General features: G+C 45.6%; 1 protein-coding gene across 4 annotated transcripts in view; it reads right to left on the bottom strand.

Moving 5' to 3' along the window:
- The window catches only part of DENND5A (DENN domain containing 5A), a 103040-nt gene extending 102388 nt beyond the window's left edge, over positions 1-652 (bottom strand). For 2 of the 4 annotated variants that reach the window (XM_036068899.2, XM_036068907.2), the window contains exon 1: positions 485-644. In XM_036068899.2, the coding sequence (XP_035924792.1) occupies positions 485-593 (109 nt within the window). In that variant the 5' untranslated portion in view covers positions 594-644. Of the gene's footprint in view, positions 1-484 lie in introns of all 4 variants that reach the window. The other 2 variants (XM_078058415.1, XM_078058416.1) reach the window with 2 other exon arrangements.
- Between the last annotated feature and the right edge of the window lie 15349 nt (positions 653-16001).

The raw sequence follows: 16001 nt of genomic DNA, 5'->3' as shown, positions 1-16001 counted from the left end.
AGCCCAGGGCTGAGTTAGAACGGTTTTGAGGAACTGGCTTCTTGGGAAGAGGCCAGAAAAACTCACAAGTTTCTGTTTTGCTCTCCTTGTTTTTTTTTTTTTTTTTTTTTTAAAGTCTGGGTGGAACTTACTTTCAACTGAGATGTGGAATACCTTCTTCCCTCCCTAGCGGGTGTTCGACAACAGGCTTACCTTCATCTTGTACTAAGTCACCAGACAGAACCCACAACGCTTCCCCCTCCTCCTGGTCCCCTACTACAGGACCACAGCGCAGAGGGGCGTAGGGGCCGTTCGGACCCCTCCCGACTCAGAACCCCTCATCCCGCTTCCCCACCTCCAGCCCGACGCCCCCTTCCCGGGCGCCACCCGTGGGTCCTGCGCATCGGCCCTCGCCCAGCTCCCGGGACAAAGCGGGGAGGTTTCCTCAAGAGTCCCCGGCCGCAACGGGCGCGGGGAAGCAGCCCCGGGCTCCGCGCGCACTCACCCGACAGCTCGTCCGGCTCCAGCCCGGTCTCGGTGTCCAGCCCGCAGATGACAAAGTAGTCGGCGAAACGACTGGGCGCCGAGCCCCCTCCGCCGCCGCCGCCGCTCATGGCGCCGGGGCCGAGCCGGGCCGGGCCGTGCGGAGCGCGGAGCCCCCGCACCAGGGCGCCCGCCCGCCCTCAGGCCGCCCCTCCCGCCGCCGCCGCCGCTACCGCGGCTCGGGCCGCCGCCCCCGGCCCTGGCCCGGTCCCCGCGGCCGCCGCGGCTGCCGTGACGGGGCAGGGGGGCACCGGGCCGCCCCGCGCCGCATCCTGGACGCCTTCCTCTCCGCGCCGCCGCCGCCGCCAGCCGAGAGCGCCGCGACCCGAGCGAGCCTGGAGAAGGGCGGAATGCGCGGAGGAGAGCCCCCACCGCGACCCCCTCCCGCCGCGCCTGCGCAGGCGCCGTCGGGGAGGGGGCGGGCGCCTGGCGGAAAGGATGACGTGATGCTCTTCAGGCCCGAAGGGCCGCAGCTTCCCAGGCGGCCGCCGCAACGCGGCCGGCCACTGCCTGGTCACCCGCAACCGCCACCCCCTCGAGGCTGCGACTCCTTTTGAGAGGATAAGAAGGTGAGGGATGAGTGGGCGCATGCCGCAGAGCTGAGACCCTGGTCCATGTTCTGTCCCCCCACCTACTGCTCACACTGGAGGTCCCGACGTCTCCTTAACGCGGCCCTGTCACAGGGATGGGGTCGCAGGACTGAGCTCGGCAGCCCACCTCGTCCCATCTCCAGGCTAGACCTAGACCCCAGATAGCTCTTTCCCTCAGCCCCTGCACCTTGGCTTCCGTGCCCTGCCCTTTCCTCAGGGGAGCTGAAGATGCCCCCTTTTTTGGCGGAGGTGGATCAGCCAGTCCCATATTTACCTTTTTTTACAAATGGGGAAATAAGGCTTAGAAAGAAACAAGGACTATATAGACTCTAAGAGACAAAACCTGGACAAGAATCCTTGGCTCCTCCTGGTCAGCTCCCAGCTCCCTCACCCACCACCCCAGGTAGGCCTTTTCCCATGCACCAGACTGTCCCCTTTTCTCTCCTGGAGCCTCCAGAGGCTCAGGCCACTTAGGAGCTCCCCTTCCACTTATGAGAATTTTCAGATCCATCTCTGAGCCGGTCCTCCTGAGAGAAAGTGGAGAAACTTGCCTCCTAGCCCTTGTCTTGGGACCCTCTGATTTGGTTTCACACAGAAGATAGGCAGGAAACTGGAGATCAGAAGCCAGGAAGGCAATATAGTATGATGGTTACTATCATGGGCTCTAGAAACAGAATGCTCAGATTTGAATCTTGACTTTGTCATTTACTATGCGACCTTAGGCACTCTCCAGGTGCCAGCAGTCATATTTTTGTGAAGATTACATAAGATAAATGTGCAAACTGGTAAAATGGTCATAATAGTGCCTGGAACATAGATGGCATACCATATTATTATAAATAATAATAATTTTTTTTAAATTTTTATTCCAGCAAGAGGTTTGCTTTGGCAGGCTGCCACTAAGGACTCTGGAAAGCAGCTGGTTTCCCCAAGGGCCAACCATGGGTTTTCTCCTGGGTTCTCTCCTGGGTACTTCTCTCAAGCATTGGTTCCCTTGGGGAGGGTGGCCTGGAGGTCACAGCCAACATCACTGGGAACCATAGCACCTGCCCCTCCCTGTATGTAACCTGCCTGAACTGATGGGACAAAAAGGAGAGGAGAAGAGGCACTGGGTGGCTCAGTTGGTTAAGCATCCGACTATTGATCTCAGCTCAGGTCTTGATCTCAGTGCAGGTTTTGATCTCAGGGTCGTGAGTTTAAGCTCTGCATTGGGCTAAAAAAAAAAAAAGTGGGGAGGAGAAGGTCACTTCACAAAGCCTATTCAGGATGATGCCCCACTCCATCCTATGTTGGGGACACAGAGGCAGTAGAGGGGCTCAGAGAGCTAAATAATTATACAGCATCTGGGGCATCTCCCCAGGTTGGGAGATGGTCAGGGAATGCTTCCAGAAGACGGTATAATCCAACGTGAGTTCCAAAGGATCAAAGAAATTCCTCAAATAAAAAGGGAGGGAAAAAAAAGATGTTTCAGAAAGCATGGGCGACAACTGGGAGTGACAGATTAAAATGGTACATTCAGGCAACAGCAAGTAATTCATTTCAATGTGAAATGGAGAATTAAAAGGGGATGAAACCAGGGAAAGAGGAGAGGGACAGAGCAGGAAAGGCTTCATATGCCAGGCCAGAGAATTTATCCTGTAGAGTATGTGTCAGGAGTGGTAACTTAGAGGAATTTGAGCTGGGGAATGATATGATCTGACCGACATCTTAAAATGACCACTGGGGGTGATATGGAAGAAGAGACTTGAAAAAGACTTAAAAGTCCTCAGTTTGAAAGTCTAGAGACTTTTTATCCGATGCATCCAGGGCAAGCAGGTGTTGGGAGATCTCTCACACTAACTCAACTCATAAAACACAAGTTTGAAACAAAAGCCCAACTGTATTAATTTGCCCTGGGAAATGTAACTGCTCAGAGGCCCAGAATACTCAACCATAAAGTGATCTCCTTCCCAGTAGGAAATACGTTTGGCAGAGTGATTGCTTCTTTTGAGAGTCAGAGAGAAAACAGAACTGGATGCTCTTTAGATTTAGTGTTTAAATCCCCACTCCTGGGCGCCTGGGTGGCTCAGTTGGTTAAGCGACTGCCTTCAGCTCAGGTCATGATCCTGGAGTCCCGGGATTGAGTCCCACATCGGGCTCCCTGCTCAGCAGGAAGTCTGCTTCTCCCTCTGACGCTCCCCCCTCTCATGCTCTCTCTGTCTCTATCTCATTCTCTCTCTCAAATAAATAAATAAAATCTTTAAGAAAAATAAAAAATTAAAAAATAAATCCCCACTCCTGCTTTTACTAGCTGTGTGAGCTGAGGCACATCAGTTAACCTCTCTGGAATAAGAATAATCATTATTACCTTTCACAAGATTGCTTTGAAAATTGTTAAATTAATTTTTTTAAAGATTTTATGTATTTATTTGTCAGAGAGAGAGAGAGAACAAGCACAAGCAGGGGGAGCGGCAGGCAGAGGGAGAAGCAGGCTCCCCACTAAGCAGGGAGCCCTATGCGGGACTCATCCCAGGACCCTGGGATCATGACCTGAGCCGAAGGCAGACACTTAACCCACTGAGCCACCCAGGCGTCCCTCTTAAATTAATTTTTAAAAATCAATGGAGGGGCACCCGGGTGGCTCAGTCAGTTAAGCGGCTGCCTTCAGCTCAGGTCATGATCCCAGGGTCCTGGGATCGAGCCCCGCATAGGGCTCCCTGCTCGGCGGAGAGCCTGCTTCTCCCTCTCCCTCTGTCTGCCGCTCTGCCTACTTGTGCTCTCTATCTTTGTTAAATAAATTAATAAAAATCTTTTTAAAAAATAATCAATGGAAAAAGGACTTTCATATATCTGGGACATGTTTTAATAAGTGGCATATTGGGGCACCCATTTCACGATGAAGGACGTGAGAGAGAGCAAGGGGACATTTGAGGGAAGATAATTCCAGGAAAGGGCATGACGCCGAAGTGTGCCTAGAGTGTCCAAGGAGTTATAAGAAGGCTAGGGTAGCTAGAAGCGTTGGGGTGGGAGGAGTGGTAGAAGATTGTAGAAGGTGTGGTGGATTTAGCTTGTAGTTCACCAAAAAATGTTTCTCCTTCCACAGTGTGTGGAGTTGTCCCTAGGAAGCAGCTGTCTGGTCATGGCAACTTTTTCCGGTCCCACTTGCATCTAGATGTGGCCACGTGACTAGTTCTCACCAATGGAATGTGTGCAGGAATTTATGTGTGTCACCGCTGGGTCAGGGTATTTAAGAAGCAAATAAGGCTTCTCTCTCTCTTTTATGCCTTCCACCAGCTAGAAGTAGAGGATTCTAAGGTTCTAAAGAATGGTAAAACAGGGGGCGCCTGGGTGGCTCAGTCGTTAAGCGTCTGCCTTCGGCTCAGGTCATGATCCCAGGGTCCTGGGATGGAGCCCCGCATCGGGCTCCCTGCTCAGCGGGAAGCCTGCTTCTCCCTCTCCCACTCCCCCCGCTTGTGTTCCCTCTCTCACTGTCTCTCTCTCTGTCGAATAAATAAAATCTTTAAAAATAAAAAAAAATAAAATAAAAAAAAGAATGGTAAAACAGAAGACAGAAGGAGCCCGGATCTCTGAATCAAGCACATAGAGGAAAGGCTCCAGCTGACCAAGAATACCCACACTGGACTGTTCTGTTTTGTTTTTTTGTTTTTTGTTTTTATTTTTTTTTTAAGATTTTATTTATTTATTTGACAGAGAGAGACACAGCGAGAGAGGGAACACAAGCAGGGGGAGTGGGAGAGGTAGAAGCAGGCTTCCCACTGAGCAGGGAGCCCAATGCGGGGCTCAAACCCAGGACCCCGGGACCACGACCCGAGCTGAAAGCAGACGCCCAGCGACTGAACCACCCAGGTGCGCCCACACTGGACTGTTTTGTGAGCAAGAAATAAACTTCGGTTATGTTAAGCCCCTGGTACTGTGGAGTTTATTTGTTAAATGTCCACTACCATCACCAAAGCAGAAGAAGTTGGGGGTGGGGCAAAGCAGATTACAGAGAGCTTTGTAGGCACACTGTAAAGATTTGGCCTTTGTCTCTGAATAAACTGAAGAGTCACTGGAGAGTTTTGAATAAAAGAGAGTCATGACTTAGTTTAAAAGGACATCCAAGGCACTGTTTTAAGCACTTTATATATATTAACTCTGCCTAGAACTTGTCCTTACACTCAAGATTTGTGTATCTAACTGACTTATTATCATCTGAGTTTGGAGGCCTAAAAGGCATCTCCAAGTTAACATATTCCAAATCAGATTTCTGATTTGCCCCCAGAATGCTGCCCTTTCCACATTCTTCTCCCATCTCAATAAATGGCAACCCCATTCTTTCAGCTCATGCAAACACCTTACATTCATTCTTGATTTCTCTCCTCTGTCTCTCTCTCTCCCTCTCCTCTGTCTCTCTCTCTCCCTCTCCCCTTCAAAAACACACACATTAGAAAATTCTATTAGTGGGGCGCCTGGGTGGCTCAGTCAGTTAAGTGTCTGCCTTAGGCTGGGGTCATGATCTGGGGGTCCTAGGATCAAGCCCCATGTCGGGCTCCCCGCTCAGCGGAGAGCCTGCTTCTTCCTCTCCCTCTGCCTCTCCCTTCTCCCTCTCCCCTCTGCTCTTGCTCACTTTCTCTCTCAAATAAATAAATAAAATCATTAAAAAAAATAGAAAATTCTATTAGTTCTGAAAAACAATGAATAAAGCATAGCACGGTACTGTCCAACTTTTAATCCTTTTAAAATTATCTGGCTCAAAAGTTATAAGGAAACTGAAAAAACAACAAGCTACTGAAAGTGTGAAACATTTTGGTTATATGAAATCCAGAAAATCACTAAGCATAGTTTGAAAAATACTTTGGAACTTCATAAGTTTCCTCTACTTTTAGTGAGTGTTGCTAGATAATGATATCAATAATAGAAAAACTGGGAAATAAAAACCATTTCATAGTGTATAAAACATAATGATATATGCAATGCATGGATAAACCCCTCGTTTTAATATAAAAATATATAATTTTTATTAATAAATCAGTTTCCTTTTGCTTGATATATATTCAGTAAGTTGGGTTTTTTTAAGTAAGCTCTATGCCCAGTGTGGGGCTCGAACTCACAACCCAAAATCAAGAGTCACACGCTCTACTGACTGAGCCAGCAAGGCACCCCTCAACAAGTACTTTTAAAATACCAGTTTGAAGGGACACCAGGTTGTTTGCCCTTTTATTACTCTCTGGAGTGTTGGTGCTGCCCTGGAGGAATGTAGGAACAACAGGGCTGTCTATACCTTGTAAGTCTCTACCCTGAAAAAGCAACACCAAAGTAAAGGAGAGGGAGGATATGATCACAACAGATCACCCAATAGCAGAGCCAAACCCTGCTTTGAAAGATGGAATAAGGTGCGCCTGGGTGGCTCAGTCGTTAAGCGTCTGCCTTTGGCTCCGGTCATGATCCCAGGGTCCTGTGATCGAGCCCCGCATCGGGTTCCTTGCTCAGCGGGAAGCCTGCTTCTCCCTCTCCCACTCCCCCCCCTTGTGTTCCCTCTCTCGCTGTGTCTCTCTCTGTCAAATAAATAAAATCTTAAAAAAGAAAAAAAAAAAGAAAGATGGAATAAGGTCATTGGTGTATCTTGGATCAAAATTAACTGGAAAAGTATATATATGTGCATTGTAGTATGTAACAGCAAAGACAAACAAACAGAAAAACTAAGTGGTAACAATCAGAATATCCAGCTATAGGAGACAAGTCAAAGAAACTACAGTTTGTGCAAAACTTGAAATATTACGCATTTGTAAAACAAAACAAGCAAGAGAAAGAAGGAAAGACAAAAAGGAGACTCATTGTGTACTGATATGGAAAAATAGCCAAGATATATTGTTAATGTAAAACACAAGGTGCAAAACAGTGTGTGTAATAGCTAAAATGTGGAAGCAACCCAAGTGTCCATCCAAAATGAATGAATAAGCAAAATGTAGTATGGAATGGAATATTGGAATATTATTTAGCCTTGGAATATTATTTAGCCTTAAAAAGGAAGGACAATCAGACACATGCTACACCATGGATGAACCTCGAGGACATTACGCTAAATGAAATAAGCCAGTCACAAAAAGACAAATACTATATGATTCCACTTACATGAGTTGCCTAGACTAGTCGAAATCCTAGAGACTGAAAGTAGAACGGTGGTTGTCAGGGGTTGGTGGAGAGAGAAGAATGAGGAGTCATTATTTGATGGGTATAGAGTTTCCATTTTGCAAGACAAAAGAGTTCTAGAGATGGATGGTGGTGATGGTTGTACAACATTATCAATGTACTTAATACCACTGAACTGTACACTTAAACAAGATTAATATGGTAAATTTTATGTTATGTACATTTATTTTACCACAAATGTTTAAATTGAGAAGAAAACCCACAGTCAGGAAAATAATTGAATTTCAAGGTAACTCATCATTCATTCTTTAGTTGTTCTGAACTTACTTCCTGGACACTAGCTTTTTTTTTTTTTAAATCAGAGAGAGAGAGGGAGAGGCAGAGGGAGAGAAAGAATCTGAAGCAGTCTCCAAGCCCAGCACGGAGCCCCACCCAGCACAGAGCCCCACACAGGGCTTGATGCAGGGCTCGATCTCAGGACCCTGAGATCATGACTTGAGCCAAAATCAAGAGTAGGACACTTAACCAACTGAGCAATCTAGGTGCCCCTGGACACTAGCTTTTAAAAAGGAAAGGGTAGGGGCGCCTGGGTGGCTCAGTCGTTAAGCGTCTGCCCTCAGCTCAGGTCATGATCCCAGGGTCCTGGGATTGAGCCCCACATCGGGCTCCCTGCTCGGCGGGAAGCCTGCTTCTCCCTCTCCCACTCCCTCTGCTTGTGTTCCCGCTCTCGCTATGTCTCTCTCTGTCAAATAAATAAAAAATCTTTAAAAAATAAAATAAAATAAAATAAAAAGGAAAGGGTAGGAGTTCCCGAGTGGTTCAGTTGGTTAAGCGTCTGCCTTCGGCTCAGGTCATGGTCCCAGGGTCATGGGATCAAGTCCTGCATCGGGCTCCCTGCTCAGCGGGGAGCCTGCTTCTACTTTTGCCTGCCGCTCCCCTGCTTGTGTTTTCTCTCTCTCTCTCTCTGACAAATAAATAAAATCTTTAAAAAAAATAGAAAGCTCCCTCTCCAGTTGTTGCTGGTACTCTGGGCCAGTATCAACAGGTCCTCCAGATGCCTGTCACTTAGTTCTATAGTCTCTAGTCTTGTCCATGAAGAATTTCTGTACAGGATCAAGTTCCTTATTAAATGCCATCGCTGTAACGCCAATGTTGCTCCTCAAATGGACTGAGACTGCAGACCTAATGACAGAGGAGAACCTGAAGAGCCTCTGAAGAATCACGGTGATTCTGTTGTGGATAGGAAACATCTCGGAGACAGTCTGCGACTGGCCGGCTCTAGGTGAGACAGACGAAAGACAGCTCTTAATGGAACTGAAAATTCTGTAAATAACTGAAAATTACCTTACAGAAATGTATGCTAAGATAGCACTTCTTAGTTAATGTGAAATGGATCAGTTTCCTGATTTATAAATTTTACCATTGGGATTTTTAGTAGAATAAATATTGGTATTATGACATTCCTGTAATAATACGGGTCTCTGAAATCAGATTCCCCAGGTTCAAATCTCAACTTTACCATTTACAAAATCTGTAATGTTAGGTAAATTTCTTAACCTCTCTAAATGGAGATAATATTACCGGTCTCATGTTTGCTGTAGGAGTTAAATGAGATGATACATGTAAAAAAAACAAGGGTGTGCAATATGTTATTATCTGTGTAAAAAAAGAGAAAACAAAAGAACTATGTACTTTCTTGTATATGCATATACTATTTTTGGAAAAATAAGACATTGTTAAAATTGATTACTTCTAGGGAAGGAAACTGAATGGCTGGGATAAGAGATAGAAGGGAAATGTTTCATTGTACTTTTTGGGTATTGAACCATAATGACGTATTATCTCTTCAAAAATAAATAATAACAAACTGAGGGTTGCTGGAGGGGAGGGAGGTGGGAGGATGGGGTAACTGGGTGATAGGCATTAAGGAGGCATGTGATGTAATGAACACTGGGTGCTATATAAGACTGATGAATCACTGAGCTCTGCCTCAGAAACCAATAATACATTATATGTTAATTAATTGAAATTAAATTAAAAATAAATAAATAATTTTTTAAAAATAAATAAATAATATTAAAACTTTTTAGGGGCGCCTGGGTGGCTCAGTCGGTTAAACATCTGCCTTCAGCTCAGGTCATGATCCCGGAGTCCTGGGATTGAGCCTCCCATCCATCGGGCTCCCCACTCAGTGGGGAGTCTGCTTCTCCCTCTACCCCTCACCTTGCTTGTGCCTTAGAATAGGGTCTTGCTGCCCCAACTCAGACTTGTAATTCCAAAAGGAAGAGCTATGTGGGTCCAAAAATCCCTGGCCAATGGCCTTTGTCCATTAAAAAACTCAGGAAGCAGAAGCATCCCCACCTTCTCCTTCCAAGCTAGGCCTGCCCTGGGCCCAAAGGGAAAAGCAAGTGGTGGGACACTGTTAGGCAAATATGAGGACCCTCACATGACCTGACATACTATACAGGCAAGGAGGCTAGAACACCCCTCCCTTAACCTTCCCATCTATACATTCGTACCTTGGCTCCATATAAAGAGCCCCTGAAGAGAGGATAGGGCCAAGGCTGGATTCCAAGCTAATACCAGATTAATTGTCCTCCTTCACCTGTTGACCCCATTCAGGGTCAAGCTCATGCCCCACCTCTTCTAAGGGTCCTCCACTGAGAACTCCTAGAACCCTCTTCATCTTATCACACAGGGCTTTGATACCAGCTGCTCAGTTTCCTTCCCCCAAAGCAATCTATGTTGTTAGCAATGCCTTGTTTATCCTTCCAGAGATAGTCTATGCCTATACTAACAGGGGCACTTCCTCCAGCAAGACTGGAATCAACTCGACTCCACCCAGGCAGAACCTGTCCACTCCCCAGCTCACAGCACAGCATTCAAGACAAATCAGCTGATGAACCCTTATTCTCCAATGCTCAGTGAAGAGTTCATTGTGTGCAAAACGAAATGAATCTCACTGATGATGCAGAGAAACGGATGCTTTACAATATGGGCTTTCTTAAGACTGGCAACACAAATTCAGCTAGATATAGACTGATAGGCCCACAGCCATCTGTGGCAGCCAGCTCCTTCTGCACAGGGATCCATCTCTACAAAAGTCACACCGGCTTCACTTTCCCATGCCCTACTGTCCCACCAGCCCCCCGTACCTCATTCATAACCAGCATCAGGCTCCTCATGTCTCTCAATGACACGAGCTCCCCGAATTGCTTAAAAATTAGACATCACCCTTCCACCGCCATAACCCACAGTGACAAAGAAGCCCCAAAGAAGAGTCAGCACCAAGCAGTATCTGATGGCTCATGGCATGGGGAAATATGAAGTTGAGCAACAAGAGAAGCAAATTGCAGATAAGGTCCACAAGTGATGCAACTTTCCCAGAAGTAGTTCATGAGCACATGCATATGCACATCTGTGTACATGTCTGTTTGAGTTTATATGTGAGTGAGCATCTGTGTGTAGGGTTGATCATGTATATGTGGGCACTGATGTATATTAGATGTATGTTTGTGTATTTGCACGTGCAAATAATTGTATGGTGTTTGTATGTGTGTGTGTGTGTTGTGTGTACCTGAGGAGGCTGAGACAGGGCAGACTGGCAAGAACAGATAAGCAGAGGGCTGTGTCTGCCTCTTGACAAACCCAGGAGTGACTCACTGGTGGTCCGCTCTTTCCCTCTATCCTCCAAGGGTGAGGAGTCTTTTGAGAGTCTGGGTGGATGGCCTTATTTGTGCTGTTGCCAGCCCTCTCCCTTGGACTGTGAACATAGTGGCCTCACTATTCCCATCAACTTGAGGGCCAAGAACTTCCTGGGAAAGGCCAGATGGTCCAGTGAGGGAAGTGAAGGGCCCTTGGACAGGATCCCAAAAGGAAGATATATTTAACTGTGGCTGAACTCTCAAAAATTTCTTTGGGGTGATGAAACTGTAATGTATCTTGATTGTGGTGGTGGCTACATAATTGTTTGTATTTCATATCTCACAGAAAGATACACTAAAAAGAGTGAATTTGACTATATGTAAATGATACCTTAATAAAAAATGAGAAAACATCTATAGAATTGATAACTGAATATTTTAGCATTTTTTCCAACTGACTGTAAACAAAAACATACAGAGTCATACTATCAGTTTTCCAAGTTATATCTGCCTTTAGTGTGACAGATAGAAAAAATCATACCAGAATTATTATGGAGAAAACTAATGATATTTAATTATTAGATGATTAAATTTATAATAGTGATATCGACAGAATTCAAACAGCACATCAAGAATTAACTGTAATCAAAATAAACTGAATTTCTAAAGTTCAGGGCATTATGTCCTAGAACGTATTTGGAGAACACTCTGTCTTTATTCATGCATAGGGGTTGCTCCACTTTTAAGAGTACAATTCAATGTATTCTGTGGACAAAGAAGAGATATAACTGGGTCACTAGTAAGTGGGGAGCTTACAAAATAATTATTAGCCATTGTTATTTTTTTTTTAAGATTTTATTTATTTATTTGACACAGAGAGAGAGAGCACAAGCAGGGGGAGCAGCAGGCAGAGGGAGAAGCAGACTCCCTGCTGAGCAGGGAGCCCAATGCGGGACTCGATCCCAGGACCCTGGGATCGATGACCTGAGCCGAAGGCAGACGCTTAACTGACTGAGCCACCCAGGCACCCTAGCCATTGTTATTAAATGCAATGCATTCACGATATCCAATAATCTTTTGGCAAACGTTAATGAAGTGTTTTGGGCCCTTTCTGAGTCTGACTAAAGGTTCATAAAACTTCAGGAAGAAGAAGAGGGGTCGCCTGGGTGGCTCAGTCATTAGGCATCTGCCTTCGGCTCAGTTCATGATCCCAGTGTCCTGGGATCGAGCCCCACGTTGGGCGCCCTGCTCGGTGGGAAGCCTGCTTCTCCCTCTCCCACTCCCCCTGCTTGTGTTCCTGCTCTCACTATCTTTCTCTTTGTCAAATAAATAAATAAAATCTTTTTAAAAAAAAGAAGAAGAGAAGGAGGATGAAGAAAGAAGCGGATGCTCATTCATGGGGATTGAGAAGGCGCCTGGCTCAGGAGCCAGGGAACCCAAGTTAGAATCCTAATTCTGCAATTTACTCAGATGATGTGACCTCAGACAGACCCCTAGCTCTCTCAAGTCTTTGGCTTACCCACTTCTGTGAAGAAGGACTTGGCCATGAGCAGGGTTTCCAATAGCTGCATCTTTGAGAGTCCTTTTATTACTTTCCCACTCCAGGGATGCTATAATTAGAAAGATATCTCTGGGGATGCCTGGGTGGCTCAGTTGATGAAGCGTCTGCCTTCAGCTCAGGTTATGATCCCAGGGTCCTGGAGTCAAGTCCCACATCGGGCTCCCTGCTCAGCGGGGAGCTTGCTTCCCCCTCTGTCTGCTGCCTCCCCACTTGTGCTTTTTGTCTCTCTTTCTCTGACAAATAAATAAGTAAAATCTTAAATAAAAAAAAAAGAAAGAAAGATGTCTCTGAAACAAATTGCATGTAGTCAGTTTTCCCATTTTTTATGAATAAAAGATACATTCATCCGATGTTAAGATTTTTTAAAAAGGTTTATTTATATATTTTTGAGAAAGAGAGAAAGAAAGACAGAGACAGAGGGGGCAAGCAGGGGTAGAACCAGAGGGAGAGACTCTTCAAGCAGAATCCCCGCTGAGCGGGAGCCAGTTGCTGGGCTCAATCCCACCACCCAGGAGATCATGACCTGAGCCGAAACCAAGAGTTGGACGCTCAACCGACTGAGCCACCCAGGTGCCCCTGATGTTAAAAAAATTTCTTTAAGATTTTTTATTTATTCATTTGAGAGAGAGAGAGAGAGTGTGGGCAAGAGCATGAGGGGGGGTGGTCAGAGGGAGAGGGAGAAGCAGGCTCCCCGCTGAGCACGGTGCCCAACACGGGGCTCGATCTCAGGACCCTGGGATCATGACCTGAGCCAAAGACAGATGTCCAACCGACTGAGCCACCCAGGCGCCCCAAGATTTTTTAATTAGCACAAAATATGTGGATCACAAAGAGTTAATGTAATTCCAGCCAAAAGCAAAAAAAAAGTTGGGGGTTTGGATTTTGTATTTTATTTTTGCCTGTAGAGACTTCCTCTACATAAAAATACTATTTCCATCCACTCGGCTTTGTCAGATGTTGGAACTGGCCCAAAATCCCCGCCATGACAATCTTCACGGGCTGCCAAGGGGTAAGGCAATGTAAAAAAGAGGAACAACTGGTTTCCATTCTCAAACAAGGCCTGAGGCTGGGAGTCAGGTACGCCTGGGCCACCCGTAGGCCTGCCACCTCACCCCTGCCAAATGCCCACTAAGACTGCTAAGTTCAGGTTGTGAGTGGTCTGCGTGTGTGCCTCTGGCCCCCAGGGGCCCTGAAGGTAACAGGCAGGGCTGCCACTCACGTTTTTACAGATGACCATGGCCCGAGAGACACCATTCACTGTAGTCACCATTAATGTATAAAGTTATTATGACAGTTTTCCAGCAGATGGCAGTAAAGTATCTCAAGAAAGGGGCACCTTTTTCTAGTTCACTCAAAATCACAGTATGAGCTAATGACGGGGCTGCATTTTCTCTCTGTTGCCCAAAGTGGTGTCAGTAAATAGCACGACACAGGAAGTATGACTGGGCCTCGCAGAACTAAAAAGCAGTTGAGTCAACACCCATCCCTACCTCCTTCGGTTATGCCCAGGGCCAGCTTCCCGGTATTTCACCTATGCCCAGGGCTCTGTATTCAGAAGGGCTAAGCCCTCGGTTTAATGCTCGGCAGTAGCCGTTTTAAAAATCCTTCATGATTTCATCTTGGAACTTGTACTTTGTAAGTGAAGTCCTATGGGACAAAGGAGTGTGCGCATGAGCAGATGCTGTGTGAGCAATATGCACATCTGCTGTTCCTTGTGGCCTCGTGCCCCCAGAGCATTTGCAACACTCCACGAGCAGACAATTCTGGTGGGCCTGTGATACCCGGGAGTCCAGCGAAGCTAGCATGTTAGGTCTACAACTGCATAAGCAGGGGTGCTGACTGTCCCGACGGGGTATGCTTTCCCTTCAAACCAGAACTTGGTTTGAACACAGAAAGAAGGCAATGTCATTCTAAGAAACACAAGCTACCAAGGAACCCTATCACATTCTTATGTATGTGACTTCCTTGTAGCAATCACTTGCTAAAAATGATGACACGGAAGCAAAGGGAAAAACAGGGCCATCCATAGTCTCTTCTTTCAGTTTTTCCTTACTCATCAGTAAATAGAAGGCAGAGACTGTTGGTAGAATGTGCATAGATCAAGAAGTGAAATAAAAACAGTTGAGTTACTTTCTGCAGCATTTCTACTATTCATGTAAGAATTGAACATATATGCATGTATGAGCTTCAGAGTAGAACTGTATCATTTCAGAGATTCCACGCGCAGTTAAATACTCCTGTATTTGCATTTAAAACCGGCACACCACAATATAAAGATAAACATAAGCTAATAATTTACAATTTTAACTTTACTTAGAACAATGTTAAATAGAAAATAAAAATACCATAACAAGTCAAGAAGGAGACCCTGGAAGAAAGGGGGAAAAAAATCTCTTTATTTTACTACCTTTAATGGCACCTTTTTTTCCTGCCTTTTGAATAAAGGGCTCTGCGTTTTCATTTTGCACTGAGCCCTGCAAATTATGTAGCTGGCCCTGATTATTCTTTCCTGTATTGCAGAGGCTGGAAAGCTACAAACTCTAAAAACTAGAATTCTGCATGCAAAATAGTTTCCACAAATTAGATGCCCTTGCAGGAAATTTGAATGGAAAAGAGAAACAGATGCTATTTTCCTGCTACTTTTGGCAGTGTTCTCTGGGCAGGAAGGATTGTAGAGATGCCAATGGCCCGTCTCTAGCCTTGTGGATGATATGACAGAGTTTCAGTGGCAAAAGTAGCAGGCTCTTTCTTCCAGGATCTAAGAAGCAACATAAAAATCTTTTTTAAAAAATTACCTGGTATACTTTCCAATCTTTCCATTTAAAATTTTTATTTCTTTAAGTATGCATTTATTGTATTCTTTTTATTTTTTATTTATTTTTTTTTAAGATTTTATTTATTTATTTGAGAGAATGAGAGAGAGAGAGAGCATGAGATGGGGGAGGGTCAGAGGGAGAAGCAGACTCCCCGCTGAGCAGGGAGCCTGATGCAGGACTCGATCCCCAGACTCCAGGATCATGACCTGAGCCGAAGGCAGTCGCTTAACCAACTGAGCCACCCAGGCGCCCCTATTGTATTCTTTTTAAAAATTATTTAAGTAATCTCTATACCCAAAGTGGGGCTCAAACTCACGACCCCGAGATCAAGAGTCACATGCTCCTCTGACTGAGCCAGCCGGGTGCCCCTGTATTCTTTTTTCCCAAGATTTTATTTATTTGAGAGAGAGAGAGAATATGAGGGGTGGCAGGCGGGTGGGGCAAAGGGAGAGGGAGAAGCAGGCTCCCCAATGAGCAGAGTACGACACAGGGCTCGTTCCCAGGACCCTGGGATCATGACCTGAGCTGAAGGCAGACACTTAACCAACTGAGCCACCCAGGCACATCCCCTGTATTGTTTATTTCAATGATTACATATATCATACTTAGTATTTTTACCTAGTTCTTTATTTCTTGTTCTTGCATCATATTAATACCTTTATAATCTTGAATATGTTATTTTTAAATGTATCTGATCCAATAATTCTGCTTTAAGTATTATACATTGTTCAATTTGTCT

The sequence above is a fragment of the Halichoerus grypus genome, chromosome 11 (assembly GCF_964656455.1).
Source record: "Halichoerus grypus chromosome 11, mHalGry1.hap1.1, whole genome shotgun sequence".
NCBI lineage: Eukaryota > Metazoa > Chordata > Mammalia > Carnivora > Phocidae > Halichoerus > Halichoerus grypus.
Note: the sequence above shows the minus strand (reverse complement) of the source record. Positions and strands in the feature narration are given on the sequence as shown.